Source organism: Anas acuta, chromosome 5 (genome assembly GCF_963932015.1).
Source record: "Anas acuta chromosome 5, bAnaAcu1.1, whole genome shotgun sequence".
NCBI lineage: Eukaryota > Metazoa > Chordata > Aves > Anseriformes > Anatidae > Anas > Anas acuta.
The window spans coordinates 1,793,234-1,817,953 of NC_088983.1; the positions used below are offsets into that span (position 1 = coordinate 1,793,234).

At 46.5% G+C, this 24,720-nt stretch overlaps 1 protein-coding gene across 6 annotated transcripts in view; it reads right to left on the reverse strand.

Annotated features, from left to right (window-relative positions):
• MDGA2 (MAM domain containing glycosylphosphatidylinositol anchor 2) overlaps window positions 1-24,720 on the reverse strand; it is a 324,213-nt gene that overhangs the window by 70,652 nt on the left and 228,841 nt on the right. For all 6 annotated transcript variants that reach the window (XM_068682207.1, XM_068682208.1, XM_068682210.1 and 3 more), the window contains one exon: window positions 2,108-2,377. In XM_068682207.1, the coding sequence (XP_068538308.1) occupies window positions 2,108-2,377 (270 nt within the window). The remainder of the gene's footprint in view (window positions 1-2,107; window positions 2,378-24,720) is intronic.

The following is a 24,720-nucleotide window of genomic DNA, read 5'->3' on the forward strand; positions in this document are numbered from 1 at the left end:
TCCCCAGTGCTTTAGTTTCATCTATTCCAATAAGACCTGGGAGCAGAATACACTTGCTGCCGTTCCCTGGGAGCAGTTTCAACTCCGTGTGTCAGAGAATATATTTACTAAATACGAACACGTGGGATTTAACCTTCGAGGACTGAGGAAAGCACGAAGTCATAACCCAAAGGGTTACTTTCAGCATCTTTAACGCAGCCACGCAGCATAAATTCGCATAATGGTATGGACTAAAAAGGAGCAAAGCGCAGGAGGGATGCGAGACGGAGTGTATCATAAAACCATTTTAGTACTAATTTTCAGTTATGTGCCTTGCTTTGGCATGGTAATAAATCACAGAAAGCCACTCAAATTGCCCCAGTCTTGGCAAAATAATTGCCTTAGAATAGGTTTCTACAGTATCGGGTCCAAAGAGTGATGAACAGCAAATTGAACTGCATTCGCTCATTTGAGGAAAAAGGTTTTTTCTCTGGTTTCCTTCAGAGCCACCTTCTGGATTAAACTCCAAAGAGTTGAAGAAGCCAGTGGCTGTGAAAATACCTCCAAGCAGGCTCTGAATGATAACTTAGCCAAAGGCTTGATTACATTTAGAAAGAAGTAGAGCCATCAGTCAGCAGGTACTTGCTCTGTTCCCACCACAGCTGTGCTGCACACTGCTGGCCCTGGTGTAATCCCTGCAAACAAGATGCCAAGCGACAACATCCAAAAGAGAAAAAAAGCATTCGCATTAAATCAGGCCAACTTTTTTTGTTTGTTTGTTTGTTTGTTTTCCAATAAAACCAAATTTAACTGAAAAACATGCTGGGGAGCTGAATCAAAAATGTTTTCTTTGCTCCCAGGACGGATGTGTATGGTGTATGGTGGTTCTCCCCTGGCATCCAGGGGCGTTGATGGGATTTTGTGCTTGTGAGACTCCCCAGAGGCAGGGAGCTGAAGAACTCTGTGGCACATCACTTAAATCCATGACCTTTCTGCTGCCCTTTTAGGTCAGTAAACAAGAATAAAATGCTAGCTGAGATGGGCCATCTTTTCTTCTGAGATAGCTCTTTTACTTATTCTTAACTCATAGTTTTTTGGTTTATTTTCCTACTATTCCTTCCAAGAAGCTGATGGGAGGGATTTTACGCTGCAATGGGACCACTGCTCCAGCATCTCTAGGGAGGCTGGGGCTGCCCATGCCGGCCTCTGGAGAGTGCCGATGCTGGGCAGGTGCCTAGAGATGACCAAGGGGTTCCTGGCCCACCTCAGACCTTGGGAGGAGGTGGCTCATTTAAGAGCTCTTTTCCCTTCTGTGATGCTAAATAAAGTCTGGTCAACGAGCCTAGAGGGATGGGGAACTTGGAGCTGATGTGGTTCCAGCTCCAGCAGGACCTCAGTTTGGGCACGGTGCCTGCTGCAGGCAGGGGGTGCTTGCAGGACCAGGCAGCTGCATCTTCAAGCCATGGGAACTAACAGCCAACAGAGGAAGAATTAAGCCCTGTGTTTCTAAAAACCCAGTTAAACTGTCAGGTCCAACAGGGGATATTGATGATAAAAGATGCATAAAATATGTCCAAATCCAGAGCGTGGGTAGGTCGTGGCTGGGGCTGCACACCTGCCCCGAGTCTGTGATCTTGTGTGTTAGGGTCACGGGGCTTTAGCTTTTTCAGGCAAGCAGCACATTTCAACACCCTTCTGTACCTGGGTTGCTTGAAGTTGCTCAGGACTGGGGTCTGCCTGCTCAATGAGAAGGGGAACCCACAAAGAGGAAATTCAAGCCTCACTGCAAACTTCAAACAGGTGAAATTTGCTACCTGATGACTCTCTCTAGACTATTTCAGAAGCATATTGACAGATGCCCGTGGAGGAAGGATATTTGCATTTCACATGTATAAAACTTTATCCTTAAACCACTGAAATAAGCTAAATCTCCTATTTTGTTACCAACCTCCCCGGAATCCAAACCAGATGCCCTCCAGCTATAAACCTGCTTGGAAAGACGTATCTCAGGCAATCCATGAGCTGAATCAGAAGCAGCAGCACCCAACGACACACGAAGCCTCAGCACGCTCCGTCCATCGCCTCCACTCGTGCCAGCACCGTGGCACCACGGAACCGCCAGGCCTACCTGTGACGAGGAAGCTGCAGCGGCCGGCACCCGCCTCGTTGATGATGTTGCAGTTGTAGATGCCGTAGCTGTCGCGGGAGAGGCTGCTGACGGTGTACTCGGTGGAGTCCTGCACGTCGAACTGGCCCGTGCGCAGCAGCTTGCTGCCCAGCCGCCACTCGTAGGTCAGCACCCGTGTCGGGTACGCCCTCAGCACCCGGCAGCTCATGGTGATGCTCCGGCCCTGGCCCTGCCGAATCTCCAGGAAGGTCGGCTCCACAGCGGGGGGGTCTGCGGGAGACAGGAGGGGAGGGCAGGAGCTTTGTGTTAGCGTGAGGAGCAGCGTTAGCCATAGAAAGGCTGCAGCACTGCGTTCACAAGAGGGGAACGCAGAAATGATGAATGCAAAACTTAATAGTAATAGGTAACAGCAATGTGTGCACCCAAGGCACTGCGTTCTGCTTGTAAATGTTTTCTAATGAGTGCCTAAAGAGAAACCCAAACCGTCCAGCAAACATTGTGCTGCTTCTCCAGTGCCATCACTTGGGACACAACACGAGCCATGGGTGTCCACTCTGGGACACGGGACTTTCTGCCAGGGGAGGAGGGAGGAAAAGAACCAAAACCCTCGACTCGGTGGAGGCAAAGTGCACAAGGCAACAACTGCCCTGGCATTGGGTTCAGGGCAGCAATTCTGCGTTCAGTGGCGGATCCAACTTTGCAGTGAGAGCAGAGGGATCTGAAGCAGCACAGCTCCCCAGCAGCTGCCTTCAGGCTTCAGCAGATCTATATAATCATCTGGTTAGCTCTGCTACGCACTCGGGTGGTAGGTTTGATGTTCCAGTAAGCACAGAACAGGTCATCTTCCCATGACTTCAATTAAACTGCATTTTAAATAATATAGATTTGTGGTTACAAACCGACAGACTTCTGATTCTAGCAAAATACACAATAAATAAAATATAGACGCCATACAGTGTATGCAAAAACCTAACTTCACCATCTCATTTATCTTTTGACAACTTAATCATTGCAAAGAAGAAGGGCAGCCTGCAGAGAACGATGCTGGCACGGTGTGGAGGTCTCACCCTGCTGGGCAGCCGACCTGCAGCACAAGCACTTCTCTCACTCCCCCTCCTCAGAGGGAGAGGGGAGAGAACTAGAAAGAAAAAGGCTCATGCGCTGAGACAAGGATAATTTAATTAGAGGGAAAAGAAAGAAAAAAAAAAAGAAAAAAAAGAAAAAATCGTGAAAGCTTCCTGTGCCAGTGAAATACATGAGATCTTTGCATCTGTGTTAAAAGGTGTGTCTTACAGGCAGAAAACGTAAAATGCCCAATGATGTCTGCAAGAGAAGGATCTGCACAGAGTTCACGCGGCGCTCCCTTCAGAAAGAGCTCTCACAGTTATCGCTTCAAGAGCATCTTGTCCTCAGGTCCTTCATTGATCGGTATCTCCATCAGAGATACCACTAACCTTCAGACTCCTGATGTTTAATTCCCTACATAATGGGAGCTGTAAACAGATTCCCTCAGCTCCTGTAATTTAGAAACCGCACTTGCACGTGTAATGAGCACGCTGCTCATCACCTCTCGCTTACAGAAGACATCCAGATGAACACAGAATACTTGAGATTAAGGTAAATTTTGGAGGCAGCATTGCTCAGAGCTCATGATATCCAGCTACAGTATTTGTAGCTCATCACAATAATTATAATTTATCTTGTAACATAATCTAAGCTGCCTGTGGAGTGACTGAGGGGGCACCACCATAATTCCAGACCAAAGTGAGCAGAGAGGCACAAGTGGTGAACAGCATCAGAGACAGGACACAGAGCTTGGTGGTGAGGGTGACGAAGTGGCAGACTAACAACCCTGAGGACAATTACCCCTGATTCAATCTCCAAAAACTCCCAACTGATGAAGAAGACAGTGATACGGAAACTGCCAGTCCCAAACCCTGTCGATCCCAGCCTGACCCTTCTTGTGGTTTTACGTGGTCAGCTCACATGGTAAACTCCATGTCAGATCTACAACATGTCAAAGTAGAAGTCAGATCAAATATCTGACTTCTGTGGGTGTGGATAATTTTTAGGCCAGATCCTTAGCTGGCACGTGGGCTGCGGTACAGCTACAGATAACAGCAAAAAACCAGACCAGAAATTCTAACTCTTCAGTACTGCAAGCCTTCTTTCCATTGGTAATATCCTCCAATTTTGTCTCATCAGAAAATTTCATCAGCGCGTGACTGTTCTTTGTGCCCAGGTACAGGATAAAGAATACAAAAGGAGATCGATTCGTGAGAAATTCCCTTAGCCTCTCTCTGCAGCCTGACATCTGCCATTTCAACACGACCCAATAGTGTCTTCATCTGCCCTCACTTTACAATTCCTCCACCTTATCCAGCTTCGCTAATAGTTTCCCAAGGCAGCCGCTTTGCAGGGAATTGTTGGCTTAAAGATAAGAGCTATTTTACAGAAATAAGATGTGCCAGATCTCAGCTTTCTTACAAGGGAGAGCTATTCAGCTAATCAAGCCGAACCTGCCTTTCATGGGCTCTCCCTCGATTTCCCTCTAACCGCCCTGCCTTACAATTGGTTATTCTTGCCAAATATCTTCTAGATCTTGATATTTTACAGCTGCCAGAAAAATTACTACTCAAATTCCCCAATATTTACCATAGCCCAGTCCCTTCCCCTCCTGGAGAATTAGGCTCTCCAAGTTTTCTTCCCGCTTCAGTGGTGATAACGCCGATTTCCATACCCATAATCTCTTCAGCCCTATTACCTTTACTCCCAGAGCCAACATAATATTCTTTTAGAAGCAGGTAAAATGTTCACCACGTTCAAGCCAGACACAGATTATCCTATAAATAAATACAACATAGTGGTCAAACAGTCTCTGATCAAAGAACTGCCTCGGCATCCTCCGCTGATCCCGGGGAGGAGGCAGAGCACAGCCAGCACCGGGGAGCTCGGGGTCAGGAACTTGCTGAAAGTTGTGTGTCTATTAAGCAGCTTTTAATGAATGACTTTGCTATCATTTTCTCCTACTGCTTTTGGAACCTCTTTCGTGTTTGAACATTCAAACCTTGTCTACAATTCATAATAATGTCATCTCTTTTCATTTGTTTTGCTATTTCCATTCGATGCACCCTACTCGGTGAACAATAATTCTGTTCATGGCAGCTCTGCTTTAATGACTTCTGTCGTATTGGTATTCAGTCCTCTCCTCCTTTCTCCCCTGCTTTATTTACTCATAAGATACTTTAGCCTTATAAAAAGCTTTTAAATAAAACTTTCCGCTGCCTTTAAGGTCAAAGCAGTCTTTAAACCACAGAGTCTCCATCTATTCATGAGCAGATGACACCCAGTGACAGAAAGAGAAAATTAACTTTGCTTGCTCATTTCAGAGTTACACTTTTACAGGTAATAACTTTAATGGAAAAGGAAAGGAAGGAGAAAAACTACAATATACGATAGTAGGCAGAGCTAACAGTTTATTTTTTTATTATTATTTTTGGTTGTTTTACAAGATCGTGACTTCACAGCTAGCGAAGGTGGGAGCATCCTGGGCATTTCTCCGGAGAATAATGATACTCAGAAGGAAACTCAGTGCGTAGCTGTTTGGAACTTGTGTGTGTTTAATTCATTTGCATTAGCTCTTCCCCAAGGCTTCGGCAATTTGATTTAATTTACTTTGCCATACTTATTCCTATCTTTCATAATTCCAGTATTAGTTTTTGAAAAATATATGGAAAATCCGCAAAGGGAGTACGCTTCATTCTCTGAAACAATTATCTTTGGGAAGCAAACAGGCTGAAGTTAAAACAGGCTTTGTATAAAAGTTTAATGAATTTTTCAGCCCAAGTACTTTCATGCTGTAAGGATTACAAAATGGAAAATGAAGTCTCCCCAGCTATGAAGAGAAGTGATGGCAAGGGTGCTTGTTTGTCTCAGGCTGGACAGCTGCTGTGTGTGGTGGGGATCGTATCGTGGTCTGTACAGCAAGATGTGTTAAAAAAGAAAAGGTGCCATTCGGTGAATTTATTTAGACGGCGTGACCTTGAGCAGAGACTTCACCTGCTGGTTTCATTTTTCCAATTTGTATTCTAGCCTAAGCAAGAAAATTAATTTGTCTCTCTCTCCAAACTCTAGGAACAGGAATAAATAAAACCTGATGCCCCTGTTTCAGTTCCTGTCGCTTTGGTGGCCCCTTTTTATTTAACTCACCCACTAGCAATGCTACCCCAGCAATGATGTCTGTCCGCTACAGAGAAGGAACAACCTTTACATGCTCTTGGGGCAGGATTTGTGCCAGAGGAAACAAGACCAGAAAATGAGAAATCAGCTCAGGTAGCACCACCTTATCCCAGGGCATGAAATCTTCACCTGGCCTCGTGCTGTGGGCACGAGAGCCCAGCCCTGCAGGGTGCCAGCGGTGATGGGCGACCACTGGAGCAGGGACACGAAGCAGGGGCAGACCCGGGGAAGCGATGTGGGAGCACCTCTGGGCAGGCTGTCCCCAGGACAGACACTTCTTGCTGGAGCCCTCAAACACGGATAGTGAGGCCGGAAAAGCCTCTGTGATCCCTGTCATGTCTTTTATTACACAGCAACAAAACAAATACACCCAAAGACAAGTTATCTGCCTTTTTTAGCCTCTGCATAGAAGCACGCTGCTGGGACTGAGCTTTTTCCGTGGCTCACAATTTCCTGCAGCAGCAGTCGCCAGGCTCCATCACCGCTTCTCTTACAATAACAGGGTTTTGTATACCAGATCTGCAGCTTCTGAGTATTTATTTGGATCTGGGTAAAAAGTAAACATTCTGCTGAAAAGAAAAAGCCGGCACGTTTTGATTAAGATGAGCAGCTTTCAAGTAAACGCGTGCACTGCTCGTGTCCTTCCTCACCCCGCAGACCAGCCCGGCCCAGCCTGGGAACGGGGCAGGAGCAGGCTGCAGCCACCGCGCGCTTACGATGCCAGTGGACCCGCGATGATTTAAGCAAGTGCCGCCTCCAATATCTGATTGAAACATATTGTAAATTACTTCATCGCCTGAGGGGTGTGCGCTGCAAAGTCAGAGCCATTCCGGCTTTAAAAGCCAGCCTTTTTTCTTCCCTTTTATTTTTCTTCATCTATTGAGGGCATGCTTGCCGGTGAGGGAAAGTTACTTGCGAGGATTTGTATCGCACCTAGTAATGAAGGCTGGACTAAGCAGTCAATTTTTTTAATTTTATTTTGTGTCTACGCCCGTGCCTCTGATATATTATTCCCAGGCTCTAAAGATTACTCTCAGGAAAAGCCTGTGGTATTTCTTTCACTTCCAACAGAGGCAGCACTCTGTTTTCTGGGCATGGCAGCAAGTCTTCTACGGATTACACTGTAGATGTTGCACATGATGCTGTTTGCAACAGGGCTTGTGTGCTTTTATACCAAACACTGATTCATTAAAATATGCGTAAATACATCAGCATGAGATGCATGGAAGCCTGCTAGCTGCAATGTGCTTGTATGGACCAACAGAGTCAATGCATCATATATAATGCCTAGTCAAATATTTTAGCGGGGTTTACCTTTCTCCTGTACCATTAATTCTGAACCTGAGCAGAAAATAAGCCGGGGTGCCCGTGGTAGATGTACAGCTCTGCAGACTGCCCTGGCACGGCTGCACAGAGAAGTTCTGCTCCTGGAGGCTCCATGGACTTGGTGCTAAGGCTCGAGAGCGCTGGGAACTCAGCTGTGTCCTGGTTTGTTGTGTATGTGAAGGTGGAGCCCTTTTGATGCAGCAGGTTTAAGACGAGTAACGGGAACTATTTCTCTAGGCAAAGCTCTGCAGCCATCCGGGCAGCTCGCTGCCACGTTTTGCACTGGAAGCTAAAGGCAGGGATGCAGTCAGAGCAGGATCCGACCCCGGCAGGGCCGAGACACCTACGAGCGGCTGCTGGAGCCGGTGGGGGGAACACAGCCTCCAGCAGATCGCTGGATGCTGAGCCATGCTGGGGAGAGATCGCTCTATTCATCTGCACTGCAGGGCTCATTACGATGCTGGCAAAGCCTTGCACAATTTCCACCCCTCCGCAGTCGTTATTCCCACGTCTCTCCATCCTCCAGCTGTTCTTTCTGGGCGCCTCTAGCTGTTCCGGGGATTATTTTCATATGCAATTGAAAGCTAAAACGAAATGGCGCTTTAAGCTTTCCAGGTCCCGACTTGGGTTTATTTAACGGGGTAGGAAACAAAACAACACCGAGAAATAAATTCAGATCAGCTTCCTGGCTGCCGTGGAGGAGCCGCCAGCCTGATGGCAAGGGCTGGGGAGCAAACCCGCTCTGGCAGTGCTCCCTTTTGGGGGATTTGGATAAATGCTCAGCTGGGACCACCGAACTGCTCTTGACATGGCTCTGCTGAACCAGGCTGCTCACCGGACTCCCTGGGGGCAAAGGACACGCCACACAGAGTGGCTGGGAGCTGATGGCCACAGCACCACCTGTCCTGCCTGCCCTGCAAACACCAACCCCCTGGTGAAACCACCGAGCACTCCGTGAAAACACAAACACCTCAATGAAACCATCAACCCCTCAATGAAACCACCAACCCCTCGGTGAAATCACCAACCCCTCGGTGAAATCACCAAGTCCCCAGGCCCCGAGCCCCCCTCCTGGGAAGCAGGGGAGGGAGCAGCTTCTCCACCTGCCCATCAGCTCTGCTGCGAGCCTCCGCAGCGCTGCCTTCGCCTTGGTGCCTGCAAGGACCACCTAAATCAGAGCCCTTGGTGCCTGCCCTGCCAGCCCTCAGCCCTTCCGACACCCAGGTTTGCTGCCCTGCTGGTGTGGGGTGTGCTGAGCACCCCGTACCCATCTGTCCTGCGCCTTGCTCCTCTCGTGGTGCTGCCAATGTGGGGCAGGAGGAACGAAGGATAATTATCCACCTGCAGTGGTCGGTCCTTTCTCAGTCGCATACAAAAATGTTCTCAGATATGAGAGCGGTGGAAGCACTGTGCAAGACTAGACAGGTAAATTATTCAGCCTTTATAACTCCTGAATGATTTACAGCCGCTGTTATCCCTTTACACAGGCAGGGCATGATCTCCATGAAAATGCCTCCAACAACTTCCAGAAGCAGCTGAATAATGGAGCATCTCAAACCCAGCATGTAACTTTTTTAAGCTAAACCAACACTGTATTTTTCTGGATAGATAAAAATCAAATATGAGCCATTTGAAAAAATAACAATCGTCCCTAGGAACAATAAATAGTGGTACAGCTTAAAGCAAACCAGTGTGGGGCTTGGTGGCAGAACTGAGATTACTTGACATAATATTCCATTTATTCCCACACAGACCTGCAGAAAGCAAATGCATTAAATAAATGAAGAAATAAAGCGTAGGCTCGATTTTGTGCAGATGAGAGATCCTAAAAATGTTGAAGGGTTGGGCAAAAAAGAATCATGAATATACTTATTGGATTCAATGGAAAACTTCTCACAATCCTCGTCTGACAGATCTGGGTCTGTCCATTAGCCAGACAGAAAATTCAAATGGATTTGACCAGAATTAATATTTCTGGTGTATATACTAGAGTCTAACCTGTGGTTTTACAGCTCCTGAGGTTCAATGTGGAGGTGGCTGAGTGAAACCTAATGGCCAGGGCAGCGAGAAGATCAGATGGCCAGAGAGCTTTAGGACACGTGTGTTCATAATGGTTGTGATCCCTGTGAAAACGACAACAGCAATTTTCCAGCCGAAGGTAATGGATTTAATTCAGTGAAATTAAAATGTTATGTTTGGAAAAAAAATCATTTGCACTCCTACATGTGAATTAAACCAGAATTACAAAACCAGCCCGAAGGTGTGCGTTCCCAAACCAGCCCTGGGCACAGACGATGACCCGTGGCATGCCAAGGAGACCACTGTCTGCAAGGAAATTTGCTTTCCAGCTGTGACACCACCAAAGTTTTCTGAACCATTTGGACCAAGGGATGAGCACCAAGCCTCAGCATGCTCCCGCAGGAGTGGTGCTAGTGCTGGGAGGTGGCTGCTGGGCACTCCTGCTGCTCCTTATGTATTTTTCCCATATGCAAGTATGGGAAAAGACCGCAGGATCGCAGCCAGAACGGGCACAGGCACCGTCACAGGGTTTAGTGGTGACATTGGTGGCAGGGGGATGGTTGGACCAGATGATCTTGGAGGGCTTTTCCAACCTTGATGATTCTGTGAGTCAGTTCCATGATTCCAGGCATCTTTCTGAATCATATTTTTGATAGTCAGAGCTAATTAGGACAGGCAGCATCTTCCCTACCCCAACAAACCCCTGGGGAAAACAACAACAAAAAACAAACACAAAACACATCCACTGCATCGGAGATGATAGAAGATGGTCAGCTGAAGATCTGACTGAGAACTCTTGCTTAATTTCTGTCTTTGTACCAGAAATCCTTTTGAGGCTGTTTTCAGAGAACCCTTTCTTGTTGTGAGACTAATAGAAATATATTAAAAAATATATTTATTTAAAAAGGAAAAGGAAAAGGGAAAGGGAAAGGGAAAGGGAAAGGGAAAGGGAAAGGGAAAGGGAAAGGGAAAGGGAAAGGGAAAGGAAAAGGAAAAGGAAAAGGAAAAGGAAAAGGAAAAGGAAAAGGAAAAGGAAAAGGAAAAGGAAAAGGAAAAGGAAAAGGAAAAGGAAAAGGAAAGACCTTTGTCAGTGGTAGAACTACTTCAGGAACATTTTCTTTACAAGAAAATCTGACTAATAGCTGAAAATAGGAATATTTTAAAACAAATAAATCAACATTCAAACTCTTAAAAATTAATATAGGTATTAAAAAGCTAAGGAGATAAGCAGAATCCTACTGACATCCTACCCCCTTGGCTGTGAGTGCACCAAGCCCCGTGCTGACCGTGGCAGCAATCCCGCTGTGCTGCCGGGTCCATCTCTCCAGGTGGCCACATCCAGCACCGTGGCTCTGCCTCGGCTACGTTCACGTTGCCAACTCTTAGGGGCAGGACCTGCTCCATGGAGTAACATGGCTGTGATGGCACCACCACAGCAGTGATCCCAGCTACCCGATAACATGCTCATAAATGACATACGGCAGCACTAACAAGCGCAAAAATATGTTCCTCTGAGCCTGGCAATACCCCGTGCTTCCAGATTCAGCTTATAAATTGCAATTCCTTCGGAAAGAGGAGAGCAGGAGAGGTGCATCTGAGCATGCACACGTTGTGTGAGCCAGGAGGAGGAAGCTGAAGATCGCATTGCAGCCACCAAGTTAATTGGATCTATTTATTTTAGGCTATACTGCCAGATTTATCAGCCCTACCCTTGTACAAAGGGTCAGACAAATAAAAATCTACTTGCATTTTCTAGCTTTTCTTTTTTTTTTTAATAGCTTTTCGTCCTAATGCAGCTGAACTTCTGCAGAGGACACTTTAATTGACAGCTAGGTTAAGCCTTTGAGCAAACGCCTTTCAGCAGCTCTGCAGGCAGAGGGGCCCATTCGGTATTTCCTCGCTGTGAAGGAGGCCAGGGATGGGCCATGCTCAGCCCAAGGTACAATTTGGGGGGGATGCAGCGGGTCCCTCCAGGCTCCTACGATAGTATTTAAGTACAAAAGGATGGCAATTCATTAAAGAGATGAAACAGTTCTAATAGAAAAATCATCTTTGTGGGAAAAAAAACATATCAAAATGGGAAAACTTCTGAACCTAACTCCTTCCAAACACTCTGCACACATCACCTGTCTTTTTTTTTTTTTTTTTCTTCTGTATTTATTGTAAAATTGATGTTCTATGCTAGTGGTCAACAAAAAACTCCCTTCAACACATCTGAATGGAAAGCTGACTTTCCCTAAAGATTTATTTTCCATCAAACTGTTATTTTCTACTTAGCCAAGATCAGCCAAAGCTCATCAGTTTTTAATTAGTCTTCAGCTGATCTTAGTAAAACCAATAGTGGTTTTCTTTGGAAAAAAAGAAATCGAATACTTGAATGCTGCTGTGGAGGAGGTCTAACAATAGATGCTCACAGCAAAAAACGTGCAGTTTTTGTGCTCCAGGCCACCTACCAGTATAAATCAGCACCTTGAGCTGGTTTTCTGCAAGAGCTGGAGAGGTGGCAGGAGGCACAAAGCACTGGCAGGCACCACTCCAGCTGCTTTCCATACTCCTTTTACCGTACTAAAACTGAGCATAGTGGGGAAGCTGCACTGCTACCAGTGTCACAGGGAACTTGTCTGACATCCCAGAGGATGTAACAGGATAAAACCAGCGAGAAGAAGGACCTCTGAAATTTTCCATGCTTGTCCTGACTTCCAGCCAGTGTGCTGGAGGAGGTATCTCACGGGGGATGTCATGCCCAAGAGCACAACTGAGTTTGAGGTGTTAGTGAGCCATGACTCCCCCAAAGCATCTGGAAACCCTAAAGCAAGCTTCAAGGAGGTGCTGGATGGAAAGCAATTGTGCTGCAGCACTTCTGGGGCAGACAGGCTTGGGAGCAGTATTTGTTGCAGGGCCCCAAGGAGCAGGGAGGCTGAGACCCCACTCTGTGATGGGGGATCCAAAGGATAGGGACAGACAGGATGAAAAACCAGAGGAGAGCTGAGGTTGTGACAGAGGTGGACACCCCAAACCCACATCTTGCCACACTGGGTAATATATTGGTACAGAAACATGTGCGGATGAGTCTGGCCAGCTCCACTCAGCATGGGGAGACGCGAGCTCACCTCCTGTGTGCAGACAGCAGCCACATGAAGTCAGGAGATGACACCAGTGGCTTTCCCTTCCTGGCACGCAGAGCTGTGCACCTCTCCTCGCCTGCAGCAGCAGATCAGCTCTCACTCCTCACCACGCAGGGGGCAGCGGGGGGCACACAGCTTCAGGTGCAGTTTGCAGCTTTCCAGCTAATCTAAATTTCAGGTCTAACGAGGGCTGAATTTCATATTAGGTGGACTTGGAGTTAGGCAGATTTTGCTGTATTTTTTTTTCTTTCTTTCCTTCTATTTATTTATTATATTATTTTTTTGCACTGGCTGCAGCAGTGCATGTCAGTGGGAGGTTTGCAGAAGGATTTACATTCGTGGAAGCCTCCCCATCACTCACAAGGATTTGACAAATCTGATTTTGTGGTTCCAATTGCATCTGTTGGTTGCAGACAGTGGCTGGGATTTTCCTGGCTGCTGCCTCTGTCCTGGTTTGGCTCCCTGCCAGGACGATGCATTTTCAGAGCGAGCAGCACGGATCACGCAGCGGCGCTGAGTTTTTTTACAGGATTCAATATTTGTGATGCACGTGGAACTTTTGCAAGTGAAAAATATTCAAATGAGTAAACAAACAAGAAATAACTTAGGAGTTAAGCTGTAACATTAATCTGCCCACATATCTGCAAATCATTATTTGCTTTATTTGACTCGCTCTCGCAAGAATGGGACTGCTGAATAACGATGAGTTTCTGTAAAAAGCCAAGAAGCTGGTACAATCCACAGCCTTTCAACAAAGCCTACTCTGCTGATGATCTTTTATGGGCTGTGCTGCTATTCATTATATTTTAGGAAGTAAAAATGGTAATGGCTGAAAAAATAAATCTTGAATGATACCAGAGCAACCCTTTGCATTTTAAAGATTTCACGAAGGAAGCATTTAGCAGGGGCCCTGCACCTGCACTAAGAGGCACGGGCTCCGGGATTTCTTTAGCAACACCACCACTTTTCTCCTCTGCACACATGCAGGTCAGGTCACCGACTGAAGGAATTTTATTTCATTTGCCAAGTCAACTCAGAATGCAAGCGGAGATCTCCCTACGCCACGTGTGCTTGCCCTGCCTCGGTGCTGCGTGCAGGCAAGTCCTGGCACCAGAATTTCTCCTGCCTCTCCCCAGGACCAAGGACGTCTCTGGAGAGCAAGTGCCAGCACTGCTGGCCCCTCTGGCTTTGCAGAGAACTGGCAGGTGACAAGAGATGGAAAGGAAATGGCTCTGTGCTCGCTGTGGAGCATTTTTAAGCTTTAAGTTACTGTACAGAAACAAAATCTGCCAGCTTTGCAGGCAGGTCTGTGCTGTGTTTAGCTTTGCCAGCCATGCGCTTGGTCTCCAAGTGTTTTATGGACCCATAAAAGACTCTGCAATCCCACCACAACGCGGTGGTGCCAAACAGAAGCTGGATGGCACCGTGGCACCAGGCCGTGGTGCTGGGCAGGCTGCAGGCACGGGGAGCTGAGTGCCCCTGGAGCTGCTCCACAGCTTCGGACACGGGGCTTAGAAGTGCGGGCACAGCTTGTGAAAAAAAACTGCACCAAAGACCTGTCAGACCCCAGAAAACTCATTTTAAGTTCAGACGTGAGGGAAAGATTCTCCCATCTGCCTCTTGTTCTCCATGGAGCAGACTTCCACAGGTACCAAAGGGCTGATGTGCATGGAGATAACTCTAAGCCAGGCTTAGAAGGGTCCCACCATAACCTAAAAGGGTCCTACCATAACCTAAAAGGGTCCTACCATAACCTAAAAGGGTCCCACCATAACCTAAAAGGGTCTCGTCACATCTCCTTCCGCCAGACCCACACTACCCAAAGGGTTGCTGATAAAACCATCCCCTTCCCTGCTGCATTAAAATGAGCAAATCTGGTCAAGATGAGGGAGGATGACAATGGTACACGACGTAAATATTAATGACTGAAAGGGAAGAGCAGCCCTGCTAGGCGGTGTTGTGCTGTTCGTGCTCCTAGCCCCCAAATAACCAGGCACTGATAACAGGCACCATTAAATGGGGAGGGGGGAGAAATGCTTCAGTAGAAGACTCAGGCGACAAAATACTAAGCAAATAGACACCCTCTTTTAAACCACATTTCTGCAGAAAGGTCATTTCCTGGCGATTAATTCACAAAAGAAGAAAGATCTTACAGTTCTTGCAACAAAACCAGGCTCCTACCAGAACCTACAGCCTTCGGAAACCCTTCTTCCTAGTACTGAACCTAAATTATGAAGGTGCTTCATTGCAGCCCCCGTAGTGGGATCAGCGCTCCTTACTGAACACAGCCTGGCCAAAACCACTGGCTTCAAATGACACGGCAAAGGTGATTCCTGCTTGTGCAGAGAGTTCTTGCTGCTCCCCTCAGAGGACCACAAAATGAACTCCCCGTGGATGCGGCAAACTGTGCTTCTTTATTAGCCTCATTATGTAAGCAAAAGTAAATTAAAAGCAGAAAGCCATTCTCCCAGCAGAACAGATTGCCTTGGGTAGATAAAGATAAAGCTCGTAGCGCAAAGCAAGAAATGCCAGCAAATTCTCCAAAAAGCCTCGGGATGATGGCAAGACTCAGACTGCTGTCCTGACACACACCTCCTTGTACAACTGGGGTTGTACAAGGTGGGCACAGGGCACTCTGACCCTCTGCAGGGACCCGCGGGGTGCACAGCATGGCCTGCGTGCCCCAACACCTCCTTTCTTTCTCCCTCTCTCGTACCAAACAGATGCCTTTGCTTTGTGGTCTCTCCAGCTTGGTGAGCACGCCCGGACCTTGCTGCTTGCCTTACTGAAGGCCTGAAGCAGCAGGAGCAGCAGCTCCAGCAGAAAAAAAATAGCAAAGGACCCAGAAATGGAGTAGGAAAAAAGGCTCCTGCACTCTGGATAAGTCTCAAAAACATAAAGGTGCCCATGAGAGGTTCTGAGTTACCCTGGACTCAAATACAGGAAGAATGGCCGGGGCTCAGGGACGTTAGGGTGATGAGCAAAGCCCCCAAATTTCAGTGCAACCCACTTGCCACAGGCTTATTTCATGCATAGCAGAACGGTGTTTAAAACAAGATTTGCCAAGTGAACTTTTATGAAGATAGCGATGAAGTTTTTTTTTCTAGCCTTAACAATCTCTGAATATAAATTCTTCCCCTTGGAAGCCTCATCCCATTTCAGAACTATTATTCTCACAGGAGCTATATTTAAGCACTGCCATTGCTCAGCAAAAGCCAGCAGCGCTTCAGCGTTTTGCACCAGCTGAGGAAAAGCTCCATTAATTCAAGTTTGGTTTGAGTTTACTACAAATTCAATGCAGCTTTAATACAAGACCTTAATGCATTTCAACAAGTGCATTTTGAAAAGTGCCTTGCGCTTGGCTTTTGGATAAAAGTAAAAGAAGATTTAAAAGGTCAAGTAAGACAAGTAAATAGCATCAATTCCAGACTTTTGTGGCTTTAAACAAAAGTTAAGTCCTGCCATTGTCCTTCAAGCACTGGCACACAAATAAAAGTTCGGCACTAAAGCAGCAAATCATTCACAACAGCGTGTACTTTATAATGAAATCTTACAGAGCAATTTGCTAGTAATTTATGTCATGTAGCAGCCAGAATCAACCACTTATGTTTAATTTCCAACAAATTAGAATTGTCCAGGGTAGTAATTCTACCTGTGAAGTGATTCCGTTTAATGTAGTACATGTGTGTAGGCAGAAACATGCAGACGTTGGAATCCGGTTCCTACAGAAACCCCGTGCTAGCAGTAGGGTTTTTATTTGTGCCTGCGCTAACAGATCCTCTTCAGTGAATGAAGATATGCAAATTTTTATCATTGTGAAGATACATTACAAGAATTAAAGCGTGATCCCTGCATGAAAATTAAATGGGGTATAAAAATAGCTGCGACGGGTTCTTTCTAATGACTTCTATGACAGATGTAGTCATGATTAATGACGATGCAATAATGCCTGAGCTGAACTTAATCACTAACACATCAGTTAATATTGACAAAGAGGAAATGAATGATACAGAGGCATCTACACCCAGAATCCCAAGAACGGGGCGAATATTACCGAATATTACCTGCTTTGCCAGGCTGAGCACAGAGGTGGTCCGGCAGCCGTGGGGCTGACACCCCCCTGGCTGCGAGGGCGCTGGGTGGGAGCCCTGCTGGGTCACTTCTTCTGAGTCACTCGTGGCTAACAAATCAGCACATCTGCTGCCTGTATGAGGCTGAATAGAGGCATGAAACATATTTGGAGCCAGCCCTCGAGTCTACAAACTGTCAGGGTACAGTTTGAGGTCTACGGTGTCTATCAGCAGAAGGGACGATCAGAAGTAGCTGCTGTGGCCCCGTGCCTCTGACAGGCTCCAGAATTTAACTCCAGTGTTTCTGTGTCAGATCCTCAGCCCAGTGTTGTGCTGGAAGATACAGACTTTTTCAGAAGACATCCCAGCTCAATATAGACATTTCTGGCAATGAATCCAATTCCGTAAGCATAGCCCAGTTGCCCAAGTGATTCAAAAAATGCATTTCATTTTGAGATCTTCTGCTGGCTTTTGGAAATCGACCACTCAAAAGTTTACGTATACAATACAACTAATTCATGAATTTTATTTTCTTGACTAAATTAAACAGAATGAGCTACTTAAGTGTCCCATGGCAGGGCAGCTTTTCCAGCTGCTGAACAAAAAGCAGAGATCCCTGCAGGATGCACACCCTAACACCGCGTACCACTGTAACCTAAACCCCAATGTCGCCCCACAGGGCTGATGGATGCACCTGGACTGTGAAGGGATGTCACCAAGGATGCAGTACGTGGGCTAATTACAATTAACTTCCATGTATTATAGTACTAGAGCCTGAATGGTTTAACCTGTGACTGGGAAGGACACGAGCCTTGCCTTGTTAAAAAGGCCACATCACACAATGATTACATGAATATTCAACATCCAAGCAGTCCTGGCTGGCCTGCCCTAACACTGGTGATAGAGCTGCTCCAGTGAACGCTTCTGTGTGCCTCTGGAAGCTGCAGGACACACTGAGAAAGGAGACATCTTCATGGGCAAACAGTTTGGGGGCTCCCAGCACAGCAGGGAGCAGCTGGGGATAGAGGTAGTGGGAGAAGAGAGGTGAGCACAGCACCGAGGGCAGCACCAGCATCACCAGCTGGCATGGCTCCTGCTGTCCATGTGCTTAAAAGGTTGTTAAAAAGGTGCAGAATCTGAGCAAGAGGCAAGAAAATAATCTGATGGAGAGAGAAAATGGCTTACCAAGGAGAGAGCCAAAGGGTTTGCTCTGTTTAACTTCTTGAAAAAAAGATAAAGAAGTGATGGGGTCGCAAAGTATAAACACACCCACAGTGTGAAAATGCTGCGTCCTACAAGGGCACTCAAATACACAGCAAAGGAAGAGATGTGCGCAGGGCAGATATGCAGATGGGAAATTCAAGGCAGGCAGAAGACAGATTTTAACAGAAAGACCAAAACATAACAAAATGCCTAGCAAAGAAAGGGAGCGATGGATCCGCTGTTCCTTGTTCCCATCAGGCTGAGTTATTGACGGCCGGCATTGACACAAACAGGCGGCGACATCCAGGCCAAGCAGCGCACGGGAGCCCTGACAAAATGATTTAACTGTGCACTTTGCACCCCGTGCCTCGTTCCTCCGCCTGCTCACACGGATCTCTGCGATTTTTCCAGCTGGAGGCAGGGGAGGCGCAGCCCAGCAGAGGCAGCCAGCAGCAGACCCAGGTCCCGCAGCCACGGCGATGGCACCGCGCACACCCAGCGCCGAGGCACAGCCACGCTGTGTGCAGCAGGAGCACCCCAGGCATGCTGCTGCCTCGCTGGCACTCCACAAATACAAAATGCAACCGGGATAAATCTGAAGACACAGCAGGAGAGGAGGCAGAGAGCGGACACGCCAAGCGAGGAGCCGAGTACATCCATAAACACCTGGGGGAGGTTTCCGCACAATGGGTGGCAATAAAAAGCATTTTTTACCTGGACAGGGGAGGTAAATAGATGTTCCTAGTAGAGCAGAAAATATAGAAATGTGAACATAAAACAAGTGTATGGACTTGTAACAACTATTTTTTTTTTTATTTTATTTTTTTTTTTTACCGCTGCTCTAGACAGTGTTTGCAGCAACCTCTTTTTGGCTTGAAACAGGTATCAGTTTCTTCACCTAAGCATTTTATTTCTCTTGTGAATAAGGTCACTTTATAATCAAATAGGGTTTTCTTTTGTTGAACTGTAGCAAAGAATTACCCATAAGCAAGCAAATGTATTTATTTATGCGCCGGGGCCGGCTCTGTCCTTGGGAGCCTTTGGGTCATTTCAGGGGTGAACGTCCCAGCATTAGGGCACATTATGCTGGCACCTTTGGGCCAGGTTTGGCTTTCATCTCCTTTAGAGGCTGGGACATATAACAAACAGAGACTGAACCGTGCTGAAGCCGACTAAACTGGCCCTGCTCCTTAAGCAGCCAAGGTCAATGCTTTTAAATTCCAGGGTCAGGAATTCAAACCCTGGAGCCGTCTGAGCCTGGGACGCGGTTACAGACAGTGAAAATGAGAGGGAATGGGCTCTGAACTAGAGGACAAATCGTCTTTCAGGTTGCAAAGACAACTTCTGGAAAGCTTAAGAGAAAATATAAGAAAATAAGTAGGTGAGAGATTAGTACCAGAAGAGAACGGCTCGGAGATACTCCTGTAGGATGGGCTCAGAAAAGGAATTCATTAGAGCGGAGCCTTGTTTAATAAAGAAAGCCGAATCTCAGCCAAGGCTGCCACTTCTCCGTTCGACCATTCCTCATGGCCAACAAAGAAAGCAAGAGGAGGAGAATAAGCCCTCAGCAACACGAGCAGGACAAGGTGCCCTCAGCTGAGGCAGAATGACTGGTTTTGGGTGTGTTTACTCCGTTTGAATTGTTTGCCCTCCGTTTTGTAAATCTGAGATGGTGGCACACAAATTGGAATAGGTGGAGAAATAATGTGTTTGGTGCCTATAGCTCATGGGAGAGAAGCTTAAATCTGATCTCTGCAATCCTGCTGTGGGAATTGCTCTGCTGAGCCCTGAAGATATTTAACTGCAGCAGCATATCTTAGGGACAAGGCGAATGAATCACTTTCCCACACGCTGGTGGAACAAAATTCCTTGAGAATTGGCCAGGGGCACCCTGCACACCCTGTTTCTCAAGAGCACAGCTCCGATCCCTACTTCCCAGCTTTGTATTTGTGACTTTCACAGTTAGAAACAGTAATTTATACCTGGGATATTCAAAATGGGTGAAAACTCCAACCACCTAGAGCTCACTACACCCTATCACATCAACGTATTGTGAAAGACAGATCAAAATCATCATGTTAAGCAGGGAGAGAGACACGGGTCTATCATGTAACTGGCTAAAGAACCTCAGCAGATACCCCAATATATTCTGACCTGCCTGTTCCAGGGTGCTTTGGTGACCCCTTCACCTTTTTCACAGCACTTGGGTTGTGCTAATCATAGCACCTGCTATGTGCTGATGGTCTCAGCCTCTTCCCATCACGCCACCTGACTCTGCATTAAACAATGGATTGGTTCCTGCTACACAGACTCACATTCTGGACTGATACTTAGGGTGGCTCCCCAAAATGTACCCTAGATGGGTTGCAGCAGTTGTACAGGAGATATTCATATAGTGAAGCACTTCAGAAGAAGACATAGCAAACCTCTTTCACTCCTGCAAAAGCACCCCAGATCCCAGCTGCTTGGTTGATCACACTTGTTCCTGAAGGTATGTGATCGGTGAAAATCCTTGGACACAAGAGGAAATGCCATTGCAAATGAAGGCATCAGACATAGTTTTATAGGATGAAAAGGAAAATCACTTCCTCCCACAAGCATACAGATTTAGTTTAGATTTATTTATTATTATTTTTTTATTTATTTTTTACTGAGGCAAACTGTTTGGTGCCTTCACTGGAAATTCAGGATTCATTTCTATTTCCAGCCTGAAGAGAGTATCGACATTTACAATTTTCTTCCAGATGTAGCTAAACATCTGCCTCCCCCACCCAAACCCTCCATTCAGTGCTACCTGGATAATTGCTGCCTACATTGCTCCAGCATCACACTGGACAAGTGACTGAAAAATAAACATGTCTGAGAATCAAGAAGAGCAGCATGGTGCCTGCAGCAGGGATCTGTAGCATATTATGGGATATACCAGACCAACCCACAGTGAACAGTGGAGACTGCTCGAAATGGCAATGTACGGGGGCATGGCAGCAAGCTCTGGACAGGAGAAATGGAGAGCACCTCCTGCAGCAAGGGCCAAAGCAGCCCAGCAGATGTTTCTAATTGTGGTCTCACACATCAGTGCTAAAGCCTGTCCTCTGCACGGCAGGGTCTGTCCTCAGCCCAGCAAAACCATCAGCTCACGTGCTGGTTTCCTTCCCTGCTGCTCTGCAGACCTGGCAGATGGATACCAAAGCGCCTTGGCAGTTGCTTGCTAACAGCCTGGAATACTGATGTGCTGAAAAAAAGAACGAGCACCAGGGACAAGATGGGCTGAAGTCATTTCCCAGCTTGAAAGTAAATGGATGCTGTCCTCCCCATCACACACTGTACCTTACATCTGACTGCCAATGTTTGCCTCTGCCTCCTTCCATCCTTTAGGAAAGCCACGCATGTTTTGTGTACGAACAGAGTATCAGACTACCAGGAGTTATACTACTTATGTAATTAAACTGTTTCTCTCAACTCTTTTCACCTCCTCTGGAAGACGCAGAACAGGTCTGGATGGCTCAGTGTGCATGATGTGGCCTTCCAGGGAGAGCAGGTAGCACGAGAAATGCTTCTCTGTTGGGCAATGTAGAGGAAAGAATTACCCTCAAGCCAACTTTTAAACTTGTTCAGTTCTTGCAAGTGCCATGAAAAATACTAATTTATGCATTTGTTTTGGAACGTGGATATGTGTTGTGGTAAACCAGATTACGGCTCCAGGATGGGCTGAAATCGGTAACTGCATAAAAAACTTGATGGTGGGGGTTCAAGAGGACAGGAACTGTCTCATGCTTTTAATTCAGATATCTTGCTTTCATGCTTTCGTGCTTCTTTCCTTTCTACCTGCCTACACGTTGCTTGTTGTTCTGCTCAGTTCCCAGCCAGAGACTTTCTCATGTAGGCTCATAACTGCTCAGCTTTGGTTGTCAAGACCAAATGTCCATGTCCAAGCTCACCAAGACAGACCAGAGCTACAGCTTGTGCTCCACGCACAGCCCAGCTTTCACCTCTTTTGCTCTCCTGACCCTCCATTTCCCAACCGCAGCTCCTCAGTCCCACAGCATCTATGGGGACACAAAGGCTGGGTGAACCCTGTCACTGCGCTGCCCCTGCTCCTCCCCACACGGTTGGGTTTGGTTCGCATGGAGCAGTTTGGTTATCTCCGTACTCCTGGAATGTCCCCATTAATTAATTCTTACCATGGTGGCATCCTCAAAGCAATTTCTTGATGTAATTGCATTTTCTTAAGGACAAAGACAACTTTGTGACGCCACTCAGGCAGCTTTTGGAGAGGCTGCCGTGCAGGCTGCTGTGCCCGGCAGATAGCACCGAATTAATGGGCCTGCCCAGCAGACAACAGCTCCTGTCCAGAAAAAAAATGCCATGTTTTGGGGCTGGTCTTTGCTCTATGTCAGAATGAAAAACACTGGAGAATGGTTGCCTTTTAACATTTTTAAGATTTTAATGCCCTAGGGAAACACACAAATAAACAACAAGTTTGATCCCCAAAGCTTTAAGAACATTTTAATACTTACATGCTAATTCAGAGCAATATCTAGGCATTTATTTCTGAAATTTTGGTTTAGATGTCAGTCACTTGTTTCCACCTCCAGCCATTTGGGTTTGAATAGCTCTTTTTGTTTTGAAAGGATCTTATCAAAACGACCATTTTGGCTCAGGTACTGCCTGGAAGCACACACCAGGAGTGGAAACGCCCAGGTTCTGCAGGCTGCTGGGCTTGGATCTTATCCTAGGAGCTTCTGCTTGTCCCTGCTTATAAACACTCATATATACAAGTGTATAACTTGTATAAACAGCTATCAGGAAATGTGCCCTAGTAACAAGGACTTTAGCATGAGCAAATCCTTTCTCTGAACTCTGTAATACACAGACTGAAAAATATTATTAGTCTCTGACCACTAGCCCATGGCTTGGGATGGGTCTTCCTGGAAGAGTATTGAAAAACAGTAACAACAACAACACAAAACCACAATAAAGCAAAACAAAGCCAGCACAGAAATCAGTTTCTAAAGCTTCTGTGACACTTTAATCCACAGACAGTGTCTGCTTTGTTAAGATAGCTCGCTGAAAACATCATATTAGATCATCTAATGAGCTGGGGGCTATGACAGCTCCGCTGGTGATTTTGAACATACCATAATTCAATTGAGAACGAAAACACAATGGGCACTGCAGAAAATGTATCTGCTGCCCCCTCTACTGAAATGTGAGGCTCCCTAAAAATAAACCGCAGCAAATGCAGGCACAGTACATACACTGGGTATTCCTAAAAACCTGCAGTATCCATTACAGATCACTTCTACCAAGAGGAAAATAAGTCAGTCTTGAGTGGTATATCTAGCAGGTTTGCCCAACAAAGAGCCATTTGCTGGGTTCGGGTCATTGCCATTGACCCGTGTATTTACTTTGGAACATATGGACACCAGAGAAAGCACCAATACAACAACAAAACTGCCAAAGTTCTCCTTCCCATTATTCACCTCAGGGATTCAAAGGGGAATAAACTATTTCAAATGAAGAAACATTGACACAGTCCCACCGATGGAGGCAGCAAGGCTCACTGGGGGCATCAACGTGGTGTAGCAGCCCCGACAGAGACGAGCTGGTGATCCCAACAACATGGACTGCAAACTGCAGCCACAGCTGGTCCTTCAGCCCCCGATCTCCCAGGGGGCTGGGTATGACCATCCCCAGCCCCTCACGTGCAAGTCTGAGCCTACCAGGTCTGTCCCGCATCAGATCCAAAAGAAACCAAGCTGAATAAATTGTGTAGGCTAAAATTTATGTATGTCGGTGCCTACTGTATCTCTGATTCAAAGATGGATTGAAAAATGGGCTTCAAACAATTCCGCACATTTATTTTTAAAAATCCTTTGCCTTAGCCTGCTCCCTGAAGGAGGTAGGATTGTTAAAAGCAATCAGTCTCAGGCTCTGCCTTCCCTCCTGTGAGAGACCAGGGGGACCCATTCTTCCTTCTCCCACAGATCCCATATCCATTTCACCCCATTTCTGCACATGTGCAAATGCTGGCAGATATTTACCACTGCATTAATTTTTGGTGATGGTATGGTGAACTCTTTGGGTTAGCTTATTTAGTTGTTCCCCATGATGAAAAATGCCCTCCCTGGCACTCCCTCCCTCCTTTTTTGGGAGACCCCAAAAAAGACACAGTAGCTGCAATGCTGCCAAAGCAGAGCATGATCAGCCCAAACCCCAGCACCTAACACAGGAGGTAGCAGAAGGGCTGAGCCCTCCCTCCACCTGCTGGCAACCCCTGAGCAAGCCCCAAATGAGCAATGAGCCCAAAAGCTCCTAAAAAGCACTAAGCACACAATATCCCACGTCTTAAATGAGGCTGAGGCCAAATGATCTGCACTTTAATGGCCGGCATTAAAACAGACACTTGCTCTGAAATGAAACCACTGTGAGAAGATCTGCACTAATATAACAGCACGAGAACATATTTTTAAGAGTTCATTTGTATTTTCCTAGGGATGATTGCTGTGAATAATTTAATCCCCATCGGGAAGACTGCTAATAAGACACTGCCTATTGAAGGAAATGGGCTCTGCTTGCGAAACTTGGGCCGGGATTTGTATTCAGATTCAATTTTGAATAAATAAATACA